The sequence below is a fragment of the Balaenoptera ricei genome, chromosome 19 (assembly GCF_028023285.1).
Source record: "Balaenoptera ricei isolate mBalRic1 chromosome 19, mBalRic1.hap2, whole genome shotgun sequence".
Taxonomy (NCBI): Eukaryota; Metazoa; Chordata; class Mammalia; order Artiodactyla; family Balaenopteridae; genus Balaenoptera; species Balaenoptera ricei.
Genome location: NC_082657.1, coordinates 26,877,977 through 26,899,808, shown reverse-complemented (window position 1 = coordinate 26,899,808; position 21,832 = coordinate 26,877,977). Strand labels below are relative to the sequence as shown.

Sequence of the window (21,832 nt, the reverse complement as noted above, 5' to 3'; positions counted from 1 at the left end):
GAGCAGGATGGGGAGTTCCATGGTCACTCTGAGGGCAACAGTTTTGTTATTTGGTCCTGCCTTTGCCTTTGACTTACTATGTGACCTTCAGAAAGTCCCTTCCCCTCTCCAGGTCTCAGACTCTCCGTCTACAAAATGAGGGAGTTGACCCTTGCAGTCTCTGAAGTCCTCTCTGTCTCTGAGAGTGACAAAGTGCTGTGAGTTATCAACCTGGGTTGGAATTCTGGCTCCACTGTTTTCTGACTTCGTGGCCTTGGGTAGGCCACTTTAGTTCTTTAGATTGATCCCCCTCTGTAAAATGGGGATGGTAAATAGTAATCTGCCCCATAGGGTTGTAGCAAGGTTTAAATAAGACATGTGCGGCTAAAGTGCTTAGCGCAGGATCTGCCCATGGTCAGGTTCAGCAAAGCAAGCCAATATCAAAAGCCTGCAGCCCCTTCTCTGATTCCTGTCAGCCAGGCCAGGTGAGTTGGGGCCCTGGAGTGATATGCGCGTGTTTCCGTCTGTCTGTCTGTGGACATGTGCCAGTATATGTGGAGGGCTTGGCCTCCCCCAGGGCACTCTGGGAAGATCTGTCCAGGGAGCTTCCCTGAGGGCACCAGCTGAGTTGGAGCAGGTGTCTCGTTCAGCAGAAGGGGCAGGTCACAGCCTTCCCCTCACTGCAGCATGCCGCAGCCTTTGGGGCTCTAGATATCTTCATTGTTTCCTGAGCAGTTTTCCTTGAAGAGGCAATAGCTGGTCCCCCCCAGCCGGGAGATAACTAACCAGGTTCCCAGCCAGGGTGCAAGCATCTCCGGAAGCAACCTGTTCTATTGCTGCTCAGGGCTTTGCTCTGTCTTGGAGGGCTGCCTGAAGGCAAGGAGCCCCAGCTCTTCTCCTGGGCCCCTGGGTTTTGAACTCAGGTCAGCTCTGTCCTAGGACTCCCTCCCTTCTTTCTTCTCTCCTTGGACCACGTGGTGTTTGTTTCACACTGGACACTCCGCTAAGTGATGCAGGAAGTAGGCCCCCAGGGAGGCAGATACCGCCCAGCAAAGCAGATAACCAAGTGAAACCTCTGGATGCCTCTGGGGCCTGGGGCAGGCTCAGTGATAAGTGGAAATGCCAGGCTTATCGCTGTGGGCCGAGTTCTAGAGAAGCTATCCTGGCCGGCCCACATCGTTCCCAGGCCTCCGGCCAGTCGGGCATCTCCAGGCAGAGTAAACACTGGGTTGGCACAGCCGCAGCAGCAGGACGGGACACTGTGCCCCACTCTGGCACTTCGCAGTCCCAGCGCCAGAGGCCAGTAGCGGGCGTCGGATTACACCCAGATATTTGCGGTAAGCAGGCCGGTCTGCTTTGAAGTAGGAACCCGAGGAAGCATTGTTCGGTTCATGGGACTAAGGGAGTCTCGGTGACAATTGTCCCCCCGATCTGGGTCCTCTTGGACCAAGAAGCTCCATCAGCAGGAAGCTTTGGTTGATGGGTGCAGCCCAGGGACGGTCAGCGCAGGCCTTTCCCGACTAACGTGCCGTATAGCGGGCAGAGGAGGCTGAGGGGCCGCTAACCCCGAAGTTGTCCACGTTGAAGCCTGCGAGACTTTCTGAGGTTCTGTTTCAGCTCTGGTTTCCTTCCAGGAGTAAGCGCAGCTTCGTGGAGGACACGTTTGCCCTTTCTGAGCACACATCAGCTGATGGTGCATGCGGGGAGGCGGCCTGGGCCAGGCCAGGTGGCTGGGGGAGCTGATTTAGGACTGGGAAGACACCCCCTCGTCCTCCTGCCCCCACCGCACAATGAGGGGACTGAGTACACCGCCATCCTTGTTGGCTGACCTTCTGGGGTGGGATGGGTGTGGTGAGGGGTGGTGAGTTCCAAGCTCTACGTTTTCATGTACTTTACCATGTGCCAGGTGCCGTGCTAAGTGTTTTACTTATCCGAATACTCAAATAGCCCTGAGGTTATTGTGCTGTTATGGGCCCCTTTTACAAATGAGGAAAGCTGTGTTCGGGGAGATTAAGTTCCAGGTACGCCGCTGGCCCCTACGGGCACTTAGGTATGAAAGTAGGTAAGCACCCCTTTCCTCAAGATACATGGCCTCTGTCTCTCAGAAAACTGTCATGATGTTTGATTTTCTTAGAACAAGACCTTTCACTGCCTTGTGCTGCCACACTTGTTATAAATCCACAAACCTACACAGTCTACCGCATGTCCGTCTCCCCCTCAGCTGTTGTGCCCTTGAGCTTTGCAAAACCTGCTTCCCATCCTGCTCCCCAGCCGCAAACACGCTGAAGTCTTCGAGCTGTTTCTCCTGGTGTTCGCCTCCAATTCTCTCCTCATCAATTTTGTTCATTATCTATGGACTTCCTCTTAAGAGAGACGAAGATTTAGCTCTCCCCATTTTCCCTTCACAACTCTTGTAATACATATATCACTGTTTTAACTTAATAAAGTATTTACTTTATTATGGCATAAAATTATATAATATATATAATGTAATATTATATTATATAAGTATTATTCACTGAAAATTCAATCATGTACTTAATTTCATTCTTTCCTGATCTCTGATTTTCTCGGAGTCTCTGATTCCTTTTGTTCCCCTTTTGCCCTGTTGCCGGCATCATACTGATGGCTAACATTTGAGCACTCACTGTGTGCCAAGCTCTGTTCCAGGTGCCTTGCAAGCATTCTCAAGTGACCCTCCTGGCAACTCCATGAAGTGCGTGCATTGTTATTATGTTACAGCCCAGGAAGTACAGACTCAGAGAGGTTAAATAAACTGGCTCATGATTCTGTCTAAAAGCTGGCAGAGGCAGGAGTTAAATCCAGATGGTCTGACCCTAGGCCCCATGCTCTTAATATTTTACTACATGTCTTTAATTATATTATATTGTATACTGTTTTTTTCCCCCCTGAAGTCCTCCCTTTTGGGGACCCTCCATCTTCCTGCTTCAACTTTGGGCCTAGGTAGAAGCTGTTGTTTCCTGGAGCTCTGTTTTTTTTTGTTTGTTTGTTTAGTCCCTGGTTTTGCTGGTGTTTATCCTCCAAGCAGCTTCCTTAGAAAGGGGGCATACATTTTTTTACATCTTGGAAAGTCTTAAAACTCTTTATTCTGTCCTCTGACAATGGTGCAATGTCTTCAAAATTCTAATTCTCTCTCATCTAGAATTTTACATACAACCTAACTGTCTTGCCACATCTGGCTGTTTTTAGGATGAGAAGTCTGATGTCATTCTGATTCCAGTTCTCTGATATGTGATTTTTTTTTCTTTTAAATTTCAGGGAGCTTTTATAATCTTCTCTTTAATCCTCTGTTCTAAAATTGCATAATGTCTGTAGTATTTCTTTAATAAATTCCTTCCCTCTTTCTTTCATTTCTCCTCCTGAACTCCAGTTAATTAGATGTAGGACCAGCTGGATCCACTGTCCCTCTTTCTTATCTTTTCTCTCCTAATGTATACATCTTCATCTTTCAGTTCTGTTTTCTGGAATATTATCTTAACCTTGTTTTCTAATCCCTATATTGGATTTTTAAATGTTAACATTCGTATTTGTAAAAGACCTCTCTTTTATTCTATGTTTGTTCTTTTTCCATAACACCCTCTTCTTTTTTTAATGGATGGAACAGTCTTTCACACTTTTCTGTGGTTACTAATGAGAACCTTTTTTAAAAACTTTCCTCTGTTTCTTGTTTTCCCTGTTTCTGCCACAATCATATTTCTGTTTATTTGTTCTGAGCTCCCCTTTTCATCTTGGGGGCTTTCTTTGAATACCTGGTGATCCTTTTTTTCTGTGCATATTTCAGAATAAGGCACAAAAACCTGGGTGGGTGGTTGAGGCTTGTTGACTGCTTGGCTTTGTAGAGGATCAGATGGGGAGCTCCCCAGGGACCCCAAAGCCAGTGCATAGAACTGTTGTATTGTGGACTGCTCCATCTCTCCAGAAACAGATCTCTGATCTGCAGGGAGGGTGGGGAGGGAGGAGAGCCACAGCTTTGGATGGACTCCTCAGCCTTGCATTTCTGCTCCCCTCTTCCTCCACCTAGGGTCTCAGGGTCCACAGGCCTCTCTGGGGTTTTTCAGGGGAAGCTGGCTGTCACCAGAAAGACAAGGGAAGAGTCTTGGGGTTCAGCACACACTGACCGCAGCCTACGGCAAACAGAGGTCAGCCTGTGTTTTTCCGGGAGTGGATCAGCTCAGTCCTCACCCAGGAAGGATGAGGAGTCATTGCACTTGCTGCTCTGTGTCCATCCAGCTTGGCTGCCTCTTCTCTGGTCTGCGTTCTCTTGACTTGGTGGGTGGAATGCCTCCCCCGTCCTCTGGGCAGGCGGCATGGCCCAAAAGGAATTGCCCATGGCTCTCTCTGTGCCCTCTAAATCGAGGAGTTGGAGAGAAGCCATGCACCAGCCCTCAGAGAACCCGTGTGCTCATAAACTCATGTCTTCTGGAGGCTGAGAAATGAAAGGGGTTCAAAGCTGGTTTTCCTGGCTGCTCCTTTTCATCAAAGAGGCCTAAGGACTTGTCCTGTCGGCATATTCTGAGCTTTCTCCCAGAGGGTCCCAGAGCTTACTTCTGGGAATTGTCAGGGCTTCCTGCCCTCTGCTCATTTGATTGTTCTGGGAAATCTGGGCTGCAGCCTCCTCCTTCCACAATTCTCCCGGTGGCCAGCCCAGCCTCCGGCTCCTGCTGGAGCCTCCTTTATTCATTCCTTCCATATAGTTGCTTTGAATACCTATGTGCCAGGCACGTTGGTGTGCTGGGGATCAAGGCAAGCCAAAGGGGCACTGTTCTGGCCTCAGGGGCCTTCAAGGTGGTTCTGTAACAGTGGATGACACAGCAGACATGTTTGCAGTAAACCAGCTGCCTTGCAATTACTTGTCGCTTAAGGGAGACCTGGGGCAAGTACTTTTGTAGTTTAAATAATTAGCTTTTGATATAAATAGGTGTCTTGGACATTTATTTGTGTCCTTTGTGTTCATCTAGACTTTCGGGATATCTTTCCAGGCTTTATTAACCCAGGACTTGCCTGGATGCAGGCTGTTCTGAAACTCTCTAGAGCAGCGGTCATAGTGAAGCCAAGGATTGGTGGGAACTGTCTCCCAGAGACAGCATCTGTCTCTTTAGACTGTGGGGACTTCCCTTCACAGAGATTATCGGCACCTATTGTAGGACAGACGTTGTGCTGGGTGTTAGACTTCCAGAGATTTCTCTAGGAGGACACTTCCCAAAGTTTGATCCAGGGAACAGTATTTCCACAGGGAAGTATTAAGCAGGAATTAGGGGGGAGGAAGTAAGTCCCTACCCAGGTGCTGGTTTCTTTCTGTGACAGCTGAGGTCCTGCTGAGGGAGAATCCCCAGGAGGGACTGGAGCCTGGTGTGTCCCAAATTTCTTTTTCCAAGGAGAGTTTATCTGTGTGTTTTAAATCACAGTAAATGTAACAGTGCCCTTTTGAGCATGCTCTGGGCCGTTCCATCAGTGACACCCAGTCTGTGCTCCCAGAAATGGGTCTGGACTTCTACATGGGCTGCTAAGGGCAGCTGTCCTGACAGAGGGTGAGTGGCGAGGGGTTTGTGGTCAAGCTGCATACTGTGTTTACCACTCACCTACAGCTTAAAACAGCAAAACGATCCCAAGGTGTTTTTAGATGTCAGAGTTCCAGGTCAAATTTATTCTCATAATTGCTTTTATTCAGAAGGAGGGCGTTTAGGGGTACGCTAACACTCGCTTCCCTGGTGCCAGCCTTCACCAGAGCTGCGCTATCCTCAGGAGGTCGTGTGCCGGGGCCACCTTGCACAGAGTCCCTCTCTGGCCTTGTTTTCTCTCTCTGAGGACCTGGATGCAAGTGCTGTCAGTGGACTGTTCTGCGGCAACCTTGGGCTCGCGGTGCCCCCTCACACCCCACCTTAGTGTCAGCCTGAGCGTGTCCTTTTGTCTGGTATATTTATTGTGGCTTCTGTAAAAGTTTCACTTGAACCAAGTGTTTCTGAGGCTAAAATATTTGGAAACCACAGGAAACGCAGGCCCCCTTGCTCTCTAGGGCCTTACTGTGCCTGTTTCAGTTTAGAGGCTGGGTGCCTGACGTCTGTGTAGTCATCCTTGGGGGAGAAGGGGGTCACTGGCAAATGGTCCCCAGAGGGATCTGCAAGGAACATGACCTGCGGGGACGATCCTTGGTGAGTAACCTAGGCCACTGTTCCTCACTTCTATTTTTAGGGATAAGTGACTAGTGACTGGTGGCCCCATGTGGGGAGGGACCTGCTGATTCACCCCAGAGCAGACTAAACACCTTTGGGGCATCAGCAAAGTAGGGGAACCAAAATTTTGTTTTTAATTTGCAGAAGCGTCAAATTTTTTCATCATGGCAAAATCAGAACTTTGTTGAATGGCCTCACATTTCCTTCTGTTTTGGTCTAGCTTCTTTCTTACTGTGAATTGGATGTGTATGTGATGGGTGGGACCCATCGGCTTCTCAGTGCTTTGGACCTCTAAAGCCCTTACTCTGCCCTGGTATCCCGGAGGCCCCCTTGTAGAGTCCAGCTATCAGGACGTTACCTAAAGGATCCCTTTTCTTCTAACCTTTAGTTTCAGCTACACGAACTCTGCCTGCCCTGGGCAGATTCTTAAAATATTTGCCCATCAGCAGCCTCTCAGAGAGGAATGTTAAATGCTGCCGTGATGTCAAAGGGGCCCCCAAGGGGAAGGGCCTGGGCCAAGCCCAGCCTGTCACTCATGGCCACGGCAGAGTGGGAGATAAGCAAAGGCAACGGCTCGGAGAGAGTCTGGTCCTCTGGGCGCCCTGAACAACCCAGGTGAGCCTTAGCTAAAGAACAATGAACTTCCAGACGCCACTGCCCAAGTGAAAGCCAGAGGTCTGCGGCTCTTCCGATTCCTCACCCTTGGTGATCTTCATCAGGATGTCAGGAGCCCCCAAGGAGAGTTTGCCAGGGCTGCCGGGGCTGGGCAAGGCCTGCTTAACCACCATGGACCAAAAGCTTAACGTGCTGGATGAGAAGGTTGACAAACTCTTAAATTTCCAAGAAGACGTCATGGAGAAACTGCAAAGCGTGTACCAAGGCATGGGCCACCTGGAGCAAGGCCTGCACCGGCTGGAGGCCTCCCGTATTCTGGGCCCAGCTGGGGCCGACCGCACTCCCCCCGCTGACATGCAGGCTGGGTGGCCGGAGGTCCTGGAGCTGGTGAGGGCCGGGCGGCAGGATGTCGCCCAGCAGGGCGCCAGGCTAGAAGCCCTCTTCCGGATGGTGGTGGCTGTGGACAAAGCCATAGCTTTGTTGGGGGCCGTGCTCCAGAACTCGAAGGTGGTGGATTTCATCATGCAAGGCAGTGTCCCCTGGAGGAAGGGAAGTCTGGCCGACGGCCCTGCGGAGGTTGGTTCCTGCTGCCCTGCCCCGGTGCCCTTCTGGCTGGAAGGGAGGCTCGGGGCCCTGGTGGGGAGACCAGACAGGAAGCTAGTCTTAGGAGAGCTGGAGGGCTGTTGTCCCCTCTTGTGCCCCCTGCGTGACCTGTTGATGGGAACAAGGAGAGATGGAAGCTTAAAGACCATAGGTGGATTTCCAGACAGGGCAGGACAGGTGGATTTCTCCCAGGGAAAGGGAGAGGCAGTGCCTCTGTGGGGCCCTGGGCTGTGCAGGGAACCTAGAAGTGGGGGACAAATGAGCCATTAGGGAGAGGAGGGCAGTTACACTTCTTTGACATCCCAGGAATTTCTTTTCTCCTTACACCTGGGGTGGGAGAGAGGTGGGGAGCGCTCAGTTTACCCTGACAGAGCCCCCTTCAGAAACCCAAACCCCCCTCCCTTCCTGTCCCCAGCCGTGTGCTCTGTCCCCGAGTGGGCGGAGTGCGCAGCTGCCTGTGGGGCGATGAGTGTTGACAGTGACCCACGGGGGACACAGGCGGGAGCCGGAGCCTGGGGGTGGAGTGTGGCATTTCTGGGAGCGGCTGTTCCCAAGGGTTGCATAATCGGATCCACTGGCTAATGGAAGCTTGGCTGGGGCGTGCGTGTGTGTGTGTGTGTGTGTGTGTGTGTGTGTGTGTGCAGAGGCAACACTGGGAACAGCGAGGGTAAGCCACCTAGCAACACTCAGATGGCCTGGAGCCACCCTTTCAGATCTCTGCAGCTTCCCCCCCAGCATGGAGTCTGCGCTTAAACTCTGTCAGCGACTGAGGCTTTCAGGAGCAAGGCTGCAGGAGTTTGCCTTCCCTCCCCCTCCCCAGCCAGGCCAGAACTCGCTCTGCCGATCCCTTCCCCTCCCCGCCCAGCTGCTTCTCCAGAGCCGGCCCCTCCCACCCCAGCTCCCTGCTTTCTGCACCTCCCCTGAGAGTCAGGCCTGCAGGGGAGATGTGACCTTCTGCTCTTGACAGTGATAACCAACCTCAGCCTTAAAACAGAAAATAAATCTAATTTATGCACATGGTAAAAAAACATTCTCCCTCCTACTGCATCCCCCCAGTCCCCGGGACAACCCTCCACCCCAGACAATCATAGGAACCAGTCTCCTGTGAAGCCTTCCAGATAGAGTCTGTTTATCTACAAGCACACTGGTATACACACCACCCTCTTTTTTTTGTTTTGTTTTAACACAAATATTATTCACATTGTACTGGCCTGGATTTTTTTTTAACTTAATATATTTGGGGCATTGTTTCATATTTATAGCTAGAAAGCTTCCTCGTTCTTGTTCTTTAAGTTGCAGAGAGCTCTATTTTTGAGGATGTGTCTTAATTTGTTAATCAGTCCCATATCATTGTTTGTTTATATTGTTTCTCATTCTTAGCTGTTATAAATAATGATGTAGTGACTAACCATGGAAGTGTGAGTTTATCTATATGACACACTCCTAGAAGTGGCAATGCTAAGCCAAAGGGTAAATTTATACAATAAATGAAGCCAAACCAACCTTCAAAGAAGTTATTCTAATTCGATAACGTATGGGAATGCTTGTTGCCCCATTTTTGCTAACAAAGCATATTATCCAGTTTTTGACTCTTTGCCTGTCTGGTGGATGAAAACATCTTACTATGCATGTGTTTTTAAAAAAACATTTTAGTATAAAAAATGTCAAACATTTATAAAAATAGAGATTAGTACAATGAACCCTGTGAGCCCATAACTGGACTGATGCTTCCCACCCACTTCCCTCTTTCCAGATTATTTTGAGGAAAATCTGAGATAATGGATTATTTCTTCCATAAGCATTTCAGCTATATATCTAAAACATAAGGGCTCTTTTTTTAATTTTAATTAATCAACTAATTAATTTTTTTAGAGTAATCTTTTATTTATTTATTTTTATATTTTTAAATTTTTGGCTGTGTTGGGTCTTCGTTTCTGTGCGAGGGCTTTCTCTAATTGTGGCAAGCAGGGGCCACTCTTCATCGCGGTGCGCGGGCCTCTCACTATCGCGGCCTCTCTTGTTGCGGAGCACAGGCTCCAGACGCGCAGGCTCAGTAGTTGTGGCTCACGGGCCTAGTTGCTCCGCAGCATGTGGGATCCTCCCAGACCAGGGCTCGAACCCGTGTCCCCTGCATTGGCAGACAGCTTCTCAACCACTGAGCCACCAGGGAAGCCCAACATAAGGGCTCTTTTAAAAAACATTATCATGATCTAAAATGTGAATGGTAACTTGATATTACCAGTCAGTGTTCAAATGTCCCTTATTTATTTATTTTTATAATTTGTTTATTTGAGTTAAAATCCAAATAAGGCAATTGGTCATCTGCCTCTTAAAGCTAACTTTTTTTGTTTAATTCTTAAAATTAAAAAAAAAACAACTTTTTATTTTGAAAAATTTCAAACATAACCAAAAGTAGACAGAATGATATATCTCATTGTAGTTTTAATTTGCTCATGCCCTTTCCCCTCTATTTCTTTTTTTGCCTTTTTCTTGATTTGTAAGAATTCTTCATATATTAGTGAAATTAGCTGTCATACGTGTTGCAGATATTTAGGCATTTCTGGATAGGGTGAAGTCATGGAACTTTCCGTTTTCTGAGTTCTTGCCATAGTTCTTGCCTGTGATTGATCTGGCACGTGATTGATCTCTCTTCTGGTCTTTGTGTTTAATACACATGTCAGTAACTATGTGCAGGGCTAGATCTAGTCTCCCAGTCAGGCTGTCAGCTCCCTGCTGACTGTGAGGGCTCTGCTTCCCTCTGTGTGCTGGCAGGGCTGGCCATTAGACAGCTGTGACCGAGCCCCAGCTATTTAACACACTGTCCACGCTGAAAGCAGTGCATTGTGGAGACTTTCTGGAGATCCTCTTTGTATTTCCTAGGAGAGTAGGGGCATAGCCATCTGTGGAATTGAATTCAGTCTTAGCACTGGCTGCCAGGACCTCGGGAAGCTCCTCCTCAGGTCTGGAGTGCCCAGTGGCACTTCGTTTGGTTGTAACAATGAATCAGATTATTACCGGAAGCCGCGTGCTCTCTCATGGACAGGGAAGGGCTCAGCCAGGACGTGTAGAATCACAGTCAAGCTGCTCAGAAGGCATCAGTCCTCCAGATGCCTAGGCGTTCGGGGTCTAGCCTTTTTCTTCTGGATGCATCGGACAAGGCAGGAACCAAAAGTTTGAGCCTTGAAGTCAAAACCCAGCTCTGCATGTGTGTGTGTTTGTGTGTGTGTGTGTGTGTGTGTGTGTGCGCGCGCGCACGCCTCTCTCCACCAAAGACAAAGGGCGGGAGAGGACAGTCTGAGCCCCACAAGGTCTACCAAAGGACAATCTGTTCAAGTCTTTCTCTACTGGTGGGTGAAACAGGAGGCAGCCGTGATAATGCTTCCAGTTCCCCCAACTACGGGGGTGGCAGGACAGAGTCTGAAAAGAGACCAAAGGAGAGGTCTCTGCAGAGCAGGACATCCGGTCACATTGATGATGCTGGTGATAATCATGATGACAGCAGCTAGCAGTTATTTATTAAGTGTTTCCATGTGTTATGTTGTTACCATTAAGAGGGCAAAGCTTGCTGTCCTGGAATCCCAAAGACATGAGCAGGAAACAGGACTGAGAGAAGTGGGCACAGCATAGGAAAACTGGTTCCAGTGGGACCAACGTGGAACCAGGCAGAACCCTGTGCCACCCCCCACCCCCACTCCAGTACAAAGGCCCCTCCACGTCCCCTGCCTCTTGTTTGTAGAAAAGCTGAAGTCTCCCAGGCCTCCCTGAGTCACAAAAGAGCAGGCCAAAGCAGCTAATGATTAGGACAATAGAGTCACAGACTCAGTGTCTGATGCACATTCCTGAGTTGTTTTACAGACACTGTAACTGCCACCAGAGGGAAAAAGCTAACTACATGATGACCAGACTGTAGCCGTGACATAAGCTCCATCTTGAGCAGCACTGAATCTATGGCTAACAAAGTTTCAAGAACTGGCCTCAAGAGAATGGGATACCATTGCTCATAATTATCTATATCTTTGTGGGCATCAACATAATTGTAGCTTCTTCTGCCCGTATATGTAAATGGGCAACTACACTTGACAGCAAAGAGATGCTAGAGACCCATGCCGACATCTTCCACTCTAAGAATACGGCGCCCTACGTCAGCACGAAGTAGTTACAGAAGATGGACTTTTGCCCATAATCCCATAGAAATGGAATGATGTTCTGACAAGTGGGGGTTTGTAAGCAGCTTCTGGCAGGAAAGAGCTCTCTGCAGGAGGCCCCTTTTGTCTTGTCACTAACCTTAAACCAGGTTTCCCCATGCTCTACTCATCTCTGGCCCAAGCGCAACTTTCAAATCTTTTGATCACACAATACCTTGCCTAACATGTCAGTTCTTTCTGTAGATCGAAGAAGTAGAAATGAGGAATAAGTAACTAACAGAACACCAGATCTCTTCCTTAGCTTCCCCTTCAGTAATCTCACAAACTGTGTGAACAAACTGTGGACAAGATAGCATCGACAAGCCTGCACGACAAGCCTGCATACCCTGGGGGATGGCGATAACTCTGATTAACTGAGATTACTTCCCTCTTTCCCTTTAAAAACTTTCATGGCTGAGCAGATTCTTTGGAGGTGGTTTTTGGGGGACGCTGAGTCCACCATCTCGCCAGATTGCCAGCATTCTGATTAAAAGCAACTTTCCTTTCCACCAACATTTGCCTCTGTCAAGTATTGCATTTTGAGCAAAAAGCAGCTGGACCTGATTTGGTAACAAACGTAACCTCCATCCTTAGTGTCAGGGAGACATGCAAGAGAGGTGAGCACTATGGTGGGAATTGCTCCAGCTGATTTTTGCCACATGGGCCTGGAATTCCCAGATCTTCTGATTTTCCTTTTCAAGAGAACCTGGGAACCTAGAATTTTTTCTAATCAGTTTTATTAAGGTATAATTTACATACAATAAACTGCACATACACACACTAAGTATGCAAATTTTAAGTATACAGTTCAACAAATGTATACACCCTAATAACCACCACCACAATCAAAATGTAGAACTATTCTATAACCCCAAAATGGAACTTAGAATTTTGATGTAAAAATCTCCAAGATTTAAAATGGTGATAACAAATTTAAAAATTTTAAATTCTATGCAAGCCAAAAATAATGTGAGCTCTTTTTGGACTCTGGGCTCCCAGTTAGGGCCTCTGTGGCCAAGGCAGGAGAAAGGACCTTCAGTCTCTGGCCTGAGACCAGACCCACTTCTGTGACAAGTGCCAGGAGGAATCTTAGGGGCCATATCAGTCAAAGGCTCAGAAATACCAGGGGGACCCAGCAAGGGTCAGGCCACCTAGAAATATTTGCATTTGGAAATACTGAGTGCTCTGGATGATTTCAGGGGCATGAGCATATGCACTGGACTGGTGTGGACCATTCAGTTCAGGAAGAGCTGCTGAGAGCCTCACTGGGTGGGCTCCGAGTGTCCTTACATGATCTGCTCTGTCTGTCTCAGACAGCACAAAATCATCCGAGCTATTGAGCACTTACCATGTGCTGGGAGCACTTCTCAGGAAATTCCACAAATTAACTCCCCCAATCCTCCCGCTAGCTCTACGAGTAGATAATATTATTCTCCCCATTTTACAGATGAGGAAAGTGAGATGCAGAGAAGTTAAGGATCTTGGCCAAGTGGTGAAGGTGGGGTTTAAACCCAGCAAGTCTGGTTCAAGGGTCCGGTACTGCAAAGAGGCAACCTTGGGATCCACCCACCTAGCTCCCAAGAAGACATTATTAATTGATAGTGGCACTCTCCCCCTGCAAGCATGGATTTGTCTGACCTCAGTATCCAACTCAAGCCAACACTGTAATAGCCATGACCGATTGATCTAAATTGACACCTTAAATTTATTTTCCACGCCTTGTCTAGTATTTTCAGGTCCGGTCTGTTTAGATCACCCTGTCAGGGGCTAGGTCTGCCCCTTACCTGCAGTACGGTGACCCATTAGAAAGGACTTGGTGACCTTGGGAAAGCCTCAGCATCCTTATCTCTAAAATGACAATAGTAATATGTACCCTCTAGTATTACTCTGAGACTATGAGAAATAACCTAAGTTCTTCTATTTCAAGCACAAGGTAGGTGCTCAACAAATGTTTGTGGCCTGAACGATGAATTTGATGATGATGCTAGTTTTTATGGTTATTCTTTTAGAACAAAGAGCGAGTGGAAGAGAAAGGAGCAAAACCAAAGCACGCGCTGAGCACCAGAGGCGTGCAAGCCGAGCTCAGGGGGCCTTGGGAAGGTGAGTGGGGCCCCGTTGGCTTTATCCCACATGCACACCTAATTTCAGAATAAAAATACCACCGCCACCACCACCACCACCACCAACATGATTACTGAAAAACTGTTGAAACTTGTTCTTCTTCCTCTTTTTTTTTTTGCAGTTCTTTCTGTGCTTTATGCTTATTCCATTCTGTATTGCTGTTTATTTCACTTTGCTTTAAATTTTTATGGATTGCTTTTTTTAAAGTCTAATTTTCTTTTATAATCTTGCATAATATTTTCATGGTTCCAAAGCCGAATTGACAAAATAAGTTATATTAAGAGAAGTCTAGCTTCTATGCATGTTCCCTGCATCTTATTTTCTCCCCTGCATATGTAACTATGCAAAAAAGTTTTTGTCTTATCTTTCCTTTGAGGTCCAGTCCCTTTAGACTACATTATAAGTGGTTATACACACACATGCACGTGCTCACATACACACACATGTGCGTGCTCACATACACACAGCCTTCCTTCTTAGACAAACAGAAGCATACCACACACTTCTCCTCCTTGCTTTTCTCCACCGTATATCCTGAGATCACTCCATAGCCGCATATGGAGATATTCGTTTCTCCTTTTTCATGCCTGAGCGGCCCTGGTGTAGTCAACCAACCCCCTCCTGATGGTCACTTGCGTTATTTCCAGTCTGCCTGTTATAAACATGGTGCACTGAATGGCCTTCTACATATTTTTCAGGATAGCTTTGGGATAAGTTCTTCTAAATAAGAGAGCATTTTAATCCCACTTATTTTCCTATAGAGAGCCAGAAGGTGGACCTGCCAGAGGGGACAGTGGAGAGGTTGCCCCCCATCAGTGCTTCGGGGATAGGAGCTGACCTCCTTACCCAGGCAGAGGCCTCACCAGGGCAGGGAGACGGAGTTCCTGGCCCAGCCCAGGTACGCCCAGAGGCGGAAGCCAAAGCTCCTGCAGCATCCAGCGAGAACCCCAGGACGGGCCTGGAATTGTCTGTGGTGTCTGAAAGGGTCAGTGAGGCTCCCACCGGCCAGGAGGCTGCATCGGGTGCAGGACAAGGAACATCATCCAGTAGGCCTGACCCCCGGCCCTCGGAGGAGGGCATGAGGCTGACTCCAGCGCTGGCAGCCCAGGCCAAGGCAGCTCACGGTGGTGGAGAAACACCTCCAAGGTAAGGGATGTGCCTCCAAGCTGGGCAAGGGAAGGAATTAACTGCAGCTCCTGGGCTGGAGCCTGCCACGGGGCCAGCTGCTCCTGTTTGAGTGTCCACTGTGTGTGCAGCTCTGGCTAGCCTCGAGACGAGAAGACAGGAGAAGGCCGAGGCCCTGTTTTCGGGAGCTTAGAGCACTGGTTCTTACCTGGTACCCATTAGAATTACTGGAAGGAACTTTTTAGATACAAATGCCCAGAGATTCTGATGTATTCAGTCTGGAGTGAGGCTCAAGCATCGTTTTTTTGTTTATTTGTTTGTTTTTAAAGCTCCCCAGGTGAGTCCCATGTGGAACAAGACTGAGAGCAATAGTAGTAGCTATAATTATACTTAAAAGTGTTCACTGAACACATCCCAGGTGCCAGTCATTGGCTGAGCATTTCACAGACATCATCTCGTTTTATTCTCACAGCTTCCCCAGGAGGCAAGTGTGGTTGGTGTCCCCGGTTTACTCATGATGAAACAGGGTCAGGTTGCCCAGGGCCACACAGCTAGGGATTCATAGAGCTGGAACCTGAATCCAGGTGTTTGTTCATTTATTACGGAAGTATAGTTGATCTACAATATTATATTAGTTTCAGGTATACAGCATAGGGATCAGAAGTTTTATAGTTTATACTCCATTAAAAGTTATTATAAGATAATGACTATAATTCCCTGGGTTATACAATATATCCTTGTTGTTGATCTAGTTTATACATGGTAGGTGTACCGTAATGAGCAACTCCCCGCTTCACTCTCCCCACTGGTAGCCAGTAGTTTGTTCTCTGTATCTATGAGTCTGTTTCTGTTTTGCTATATACCTTCATTTGTATTATTTTTTAGATTTCACATATAAGTGATATCATACAGTAATTCTTTCTCTGTCTGACTTATTTCACTGAGCATAATATTCTCTAGTTGTATCCATGTTGCTGCAAATGACAGAATTTCATTCTTTTTTATGGCTGAGTAATATTCCATTATCTGTATATACCATGTCTTCTTTATCCATTCATCTGTTGATAGACACTTGGGTTGCTTCCATGTCTTGGCTATTGTAAATAGTGCTGCTATGAACATTGGGGCACATGTACCTTTTTAAATAAATGATTTTGTTTTTTTCTGGTTATATACCCAAGATTGGAATTGCTGAGTCATATGGTAGTTCTGTTTTTAGTTTTTTGAGGCACCTCAATACTGTTTTTCATAGTCACTGCTCCAGTTTACATTCCCACCAACAGTGTACAAAAGGTTCCTTTTTCTCCACATCCTTGCCAACATTTGTTATTTGTAGTCTTTTTTTTTTTTGTGGCTGTGTTGGATCTTTGTTGCTGCATGCAGGCTTTCTCTAGTTGTGGCAAGAGAGGGCTACTCTTTGTTGCAGTGTGCAGGCTTCTCATTGTGGTGGCTTCTCTTGTTGTGGAGCACAGGTTCTAGGCTTGTGGGCTTCAGTAGTTGCAGCATGTGGGCTCAATAGTTGCGGCATGCGGGCCCTAGAGTGCGTGGGCTTCGGTAGTTGCGGCGCATGGGCTCAGTAGCTGTGGCTCGTGGGCTCTAGAGTGCAGGCTCAGTAGTTGTGGTGCACAGGCTTAGTTGCTCCGCAGCATGTGGGATCTTCCCAGACCAGGGATCGAACCCGTGTCCCTGGCATTGGCAGGTGGATTCTTAACCACTGTGCCACTGGGGAAGTCCCTATTTGTAGTCTGTTTGATGATAGCTGTTCTGACAGGTGTGAGGTGATATCTCACTGTTGTTTTGATTTGCATTTCTCTAATAATTAGCAATGTTGAGCATCTTTTCATGTGCTTTTTGGCCATCTGTATGTCTTCTTTGGAGAAATGTCTATTCAGGTCTTCTGCCCATTTTTTTCATTGGGTTGTTTGTGTTTTTCATATAGAACTATATGGGCTGTTTATATATTTTGGATGTTAACCCCTTGTTGGTCATGTCATCTGCAAATATTTTCTCCCATTCAGTAGGTTGTCTTTTTATTTTTTCAATGTCTTTTCATTTTTTCATTTTTCTTTTGCTATGCAAAAGCTTTTAAGTTTAATTAGGCCTTGTTTTGTTTGGTTGCTTTTATTTCTTTTGACTTAGGAGACAGACACACACACAAAAGTTGCTATGATTTACCTCGTAGGCTGTTCTGACTGAACATTCTTTTCCAGGAGTTTTATGGTTTGGGGTCTTATATTTAGGTCTTTAATCCATTTTGGTTTTTTTTTTTTATATGGTGTGAGAAAGTAGTCCAGTTTGATTCTTTTGCATGTAGCTGTTCAGTTTTCCCAACAGTGTTTATCAAAGAGGCTGTCTTTTCCCTGTTGTATATTCTTGCCTCCTTTGTCATAGATTAATTGACCATAGGTGCATGCATTTATTTCTGGACTCTCTGTTCTGTTCCATTGATCTATGTGTCTGTTTTTTGTGCCAGTGCCATTATGTTTTGATTACTGTAGCTTTGTAATATAGCCTGAAGTCTGGGAGGGTGATACCTCCAGCTTTGTTCTTTTTTATCAAGATTGCTTTGGCACTTTGAGGTCTTTTGTGGTTCCATATGAACTTTAGGATTATTTGTTCTCATTCTGTAAAAAATGTCATGGGTATTTTTATAAAGATTGCATTAAATCTGTAGATTGCTTTGGGTAGTATGGCCATTTTAACAATATTAATTCTTCCAATCCAAGAGCATGGAATATCTTTCCATTTCTTTGTATCATCTTCAATTTCCTTCATCAATGTTTTATAGTTTTCAGTATATAGGTCTTTCACCTCCTTTGTTAAGTTCCTTCCTAGGCATTTTTAAAATGTGATTTTAAAAGGGATTGTTTTTTACTTTCTCTTTCTGATAGTTCAACATTAGTGTATAGAAAAGCAACAGATTTCTGTATACTAATCTAGTGTCTTGCAATTTCATTTAATTTGTTTATTAGTTTTTATAGTTTACTTGCTTTATAGTTTTATATGTTTTATTGTTTGTTTATTTGTTTTATAGTTTTCAGGTGGAGACTTTAGGGTTTTCTATTTAAAGTATCATGTCATCTGCAAATAGTGACAGTTTTACATCTTTCCTTCCAATCTGGATGCCTTTTATTTCTTTTTCTTGTCTGATTGCTGTGGGTAGGTCTTCCAATATTATGTTAAATACAAGTGGAAAGAGTGGGATCCTTGTCTTTTTCCTGAATTTAGAGGAAAGCCTTTTAGCTTTTCACCATTGAGTGTGATGTTAGCTGTGAGTTTGTCATAAATGGCCTTTATTATGTTGAGATGTGTTCTCTCTATACCCACTTTGATGATAGTTTTTTATAATGAGTGGATGTTGAAGTTTGTCAAATGTTTTTTAGGCATCTATTGAGATGATCATGTGATTTTTATCCTTCCCTTTGTTAGTATGATGTATCACATTGATTGATTTGCGAATATTGAACCATCCTTGGGTCCCTGGAATAAATCCCACTTGATCATGGTGTACGATCCTTTTTATATATTGTTGGATTTAGTTTGCTAATATTTTGTTGAGGACTTTTGCATCTATTTTCATCAAAGATACTGGCCTATAATTTGCTTTTGTTGTAGTGTCTTTTTCTGATTTTGGTATCAGGGTAATGGTGGCCTCATAGAATGCATTTGGGAGTGTTCCATCCTCTTCAAGTTTTTGGACTAGTTTGAGAAGGATAAGCACTAGTTCTTTTTTATAGAACACAAAAGAGAATTACCCTGTGAAGCTGTCCAACCCTGCACTTTTGTTTGCTGGGAGTTTTTTTTTAAATTACAAATTCAGTTTCACTACTAGTGATCAGTCTGTTCAAATTGTCTGTTTGTTCTTGATTCAGTCTTGGCAGGTTGTATGTTTCTAGAAATTTGTTCTAGGTTGTCCAATTTGTTCACGTATAACTGTTCATAGTATTCTTTTATGATTTTTTGTAGTTCTGTGGTACTGGTTGTTATTTACCCTCTTTCATTTCTTTTCTTGTTTGTTTTTTAATTGAAGTATAGTTGATTTACAATGTTGTGTTACTTTCTGTTGTACAGCAAAGTGATTCAGTTATGCATATATATACAGCAAAGTGATTCAGTTATACATATATATACATTCTTTTTAAAAATACTCTTTTCCACTATGGTTTATCATAGGATAGTGAATATAGTTCTCTGTGCTCTACAGTAGGACCTTGTCCTCTTTCATTTCTTATTTTGTTTATTTGGGTCCTCTCTCCTTTCTTCTTGATGAGTGTGGTTAAAGGTTTATCAATTTTGTTTGTCTCTTCAAAAAACCAGCTCTTGGTTTCATTGATCTTTTCTATTGTGTTTTGATCTCTATTTTATTTATTTCCTCTATAATATTTATTTTTTCTTTCCTTCTGCTGACTTTGGGCCTTCTTTGTTCTTCTTTTTCTAATTCCTTTAGGTGGTAGTTTAGGTTGCTTGATGTTTTTCTTGTTTCTTGAGGAAAGCCTGTATTGCTATCAGCTTCCCTCTTAGAACTGCTTTTGCTGCATCCCATAGGTTTTGGAGTATTGTGTTTCCATTTTCATTTGTCTCAAGGTATTTTCTGATTTCCTCTTTGATTTCATCATTGACCCATTGGTTTTTTAGTAGCATGTTGTTTAGTCTCCACGTGTCTGTTCTTGTTCCATTTTTCTTTCTGTAATTGATTTCTGATTTCATACCACTGTAGCTGGAAAGAATGCTTGATATAAGAATACACATTCAGGACTTCTCTGGTGGTGCAGTGGTTAAGAATCTGCCTGCCAATGCAGGGGACATGGGTTCGAGCCCTGGTCCAGGAAGATCCCACATGCCACTAAGCCCGTGTGCCACAACTACTGAGCTTGTGCTCTAGGGCCCATGAGCCACAACTATTGAAACCCACACACCTAGAGCCTGTGCTCCACAACAAGTGAAGCCACCACAATAAGAGAAGCCACCGCAATGAGAAGCTTGCGCACTGCCATGAAGAGTAGCCCCCACTCGCTGCAACTAGAGAAAGCCTGCACACAGCAATGAAGACCCAACACAGCCATAAATAAATAAATAAATAAATAAATAAATAAATACACATTCTTTTCAAGTACACATGGAATGTTCTCCAGGATAGATCACATGCTAGGCCACAAAACAATTCTCAAAAAATTTAAGAGGATGGATCTAGGTTTTTGGACTCCAGAGTCTGTGCCCCTAACCACTGCACCATCCTGTTTCTTCAGGTCAGCATTTAGTTAAGTTCTAAATACTATGATGGGGAGAGAATGATGGGTGTTCAGAGGTGGGAGGTTGGTGTAGGATGAATCAATCCAAGGGCTTTCAGGAAGATTATGCTTGGAGCTATGGAAGTGGGACTGTGTCCTAACTCTCAGGACTCAGTCTCAGGACCTGCCCTCAGCAGACATGGTGCAGGAGAATGAAGAGCCAGAACTGCTGACTGTCAGGTCCTACCTAGCCCTGTGTTTTCCAGCAGTGTTCTCCAGGGGCAATGCATCCTGACCCCAGGCAGCCCACTGAAGGGCACTCTGCTTCCTGGGCCTTTCTCTAAGGGGACTGGTGCCCTTCTGCACCTGCCCTTGGCTGTCCTGATCTATAACTGAGTCCCCCAAGGCCTGGCCCAGGGAGAGGAGCTGGAGTCTGTGTATGCTGTGGTGGCTGGCAGGGAAGCCCAGTCCTTTTTCTGCCTTTGTTCTGGAAGGAAATATGAGTCCCCAGGAGACCTAAACAGCTGGAGGGAGGGATTCCTGGCAGGCATCCTTGGATCCTGGCCAAGGCTCTAAATGTGGAATCTAGGGTGGGGATGAACTTTCCATGAACTTGTTAGGGGCCCTAAAAGGATTCTGGGTGAGGGGGAAATGTCTGTATGTCAGTTTCAACCCTGAGCTGAATTTTAGACACACCAGACTGGGCTCAGGAAGTGGGGCAATCACTGCCTACCCTCCCTCACCTAGCACATGTGTATATCTTGAGGAAAATGGATTTGAACTTGAGCGTTGGCTGTGATTGGCAGTGGCTGCCTGTGTAGAGGATCCTCGGGCCCTTGCTGGACTTGGTGGAACAGAGTGCTGCAATCAATTAGCAATGCCTGCCCTGGGTGTGCTGCGCAGGAAGTGGGGAAGCCTTAGACACTCAGAGTGGCATGGGAATGCATGGCAGTGCCTTGGGGTCATCCCATGCCCCCAGGTATGAAGACCAAGGGGAACTCAATGACTGTTGCCCTTCTTAGCTGGCTACCTGGCTACCTGGATATTCTTCCAGAAACTGGCTTCCTGCAGTTTCCCATGTCCCTTGGTTAAGACAAGGGCTGAGCTGGGCTTGGATGCCACCCTTCCCATCCTACCCTGTCATCACCAACCCGTACTTGCTCCTGAGTGAGTGTCAGGGGACTTTTGCTGCCTCCCACCCAAGGCTTAGCTGTGAACAGGCTGCTGAACCAGGTGCATTCAGAAGTAGGCACTGCTCTCAGAGGACCTGCAGCAACTCAGAGAAGGGGCCTGGGCCTCCAGCTGCTAGGGAAAGCCTTAATTTTTAAAAAAAATATGGTTAAAAACTCATAACGTAAAATTTACCGTCTTAACCATTTTTAAGTGTATAGTGTAGTAGTGTTAAGTATATTCATATTGCTGTGACACAGATCTCCAGAACTTTTTTGTCTTGTAAATCTGAAACTCTGTTACCATCAAACAAACACCTCCCCCTGCAGATCATGGTAACCACCTTTCTACTTCCTGTCTCTATGAATTTGACTATTGTAGGTCCTTCATATAATTCATTCATTCATATATGTGGAATCAGTCTTTCTGTCACTGGCTTATTTCACTTAGCATAAAGTCCTCGAGGTTCATCCAGGTCAGAACTTCCTTCCTTTTTAAGGATGAATGATATTCCATTGTATGTATATGCTACATTTTTTTATCCATTCATCCATCACTGGACACTTGGGTTGCTTCCACATTTGGCTGTTGTGAATAATGCTGCTGTGAACATGGC

The 21,832-nt window shown here is 45.8% G+C and overlaps 1 protein-coding gene across 3 annotated transcripts in view; it reads left to right on the top strand.

Annotated features, from left to right (window-relative positions):
• MYLK3 (myosin light chain kinase 3) overlaps nt 1-21,832 on the top strand; it is a 57,585-nt gene that overhangs the window by 4,197 nt on the left and 31,556 nt on the right. For 2 of the 3 annotated variants that reach the window (XM_059903885.1, XM_059903886.1), the window contains exons 2-3: nt 13,582-13,672; nt 14,455-14,839. In XM_059903885.1, the coding sequence (XP_059759868.1) occupies nt 13,582-13,672; nt 14,455-14,839 (476 nt within the window). Of the gene's footprint in view, nt 1-6,890; nt 7,362-13,581; nt 13,673-14,454; nt 14,840-21,832 lie in introns of those variants that run through there. The other variant, XM_059903884.1, reaches the window with a different exon arrangement.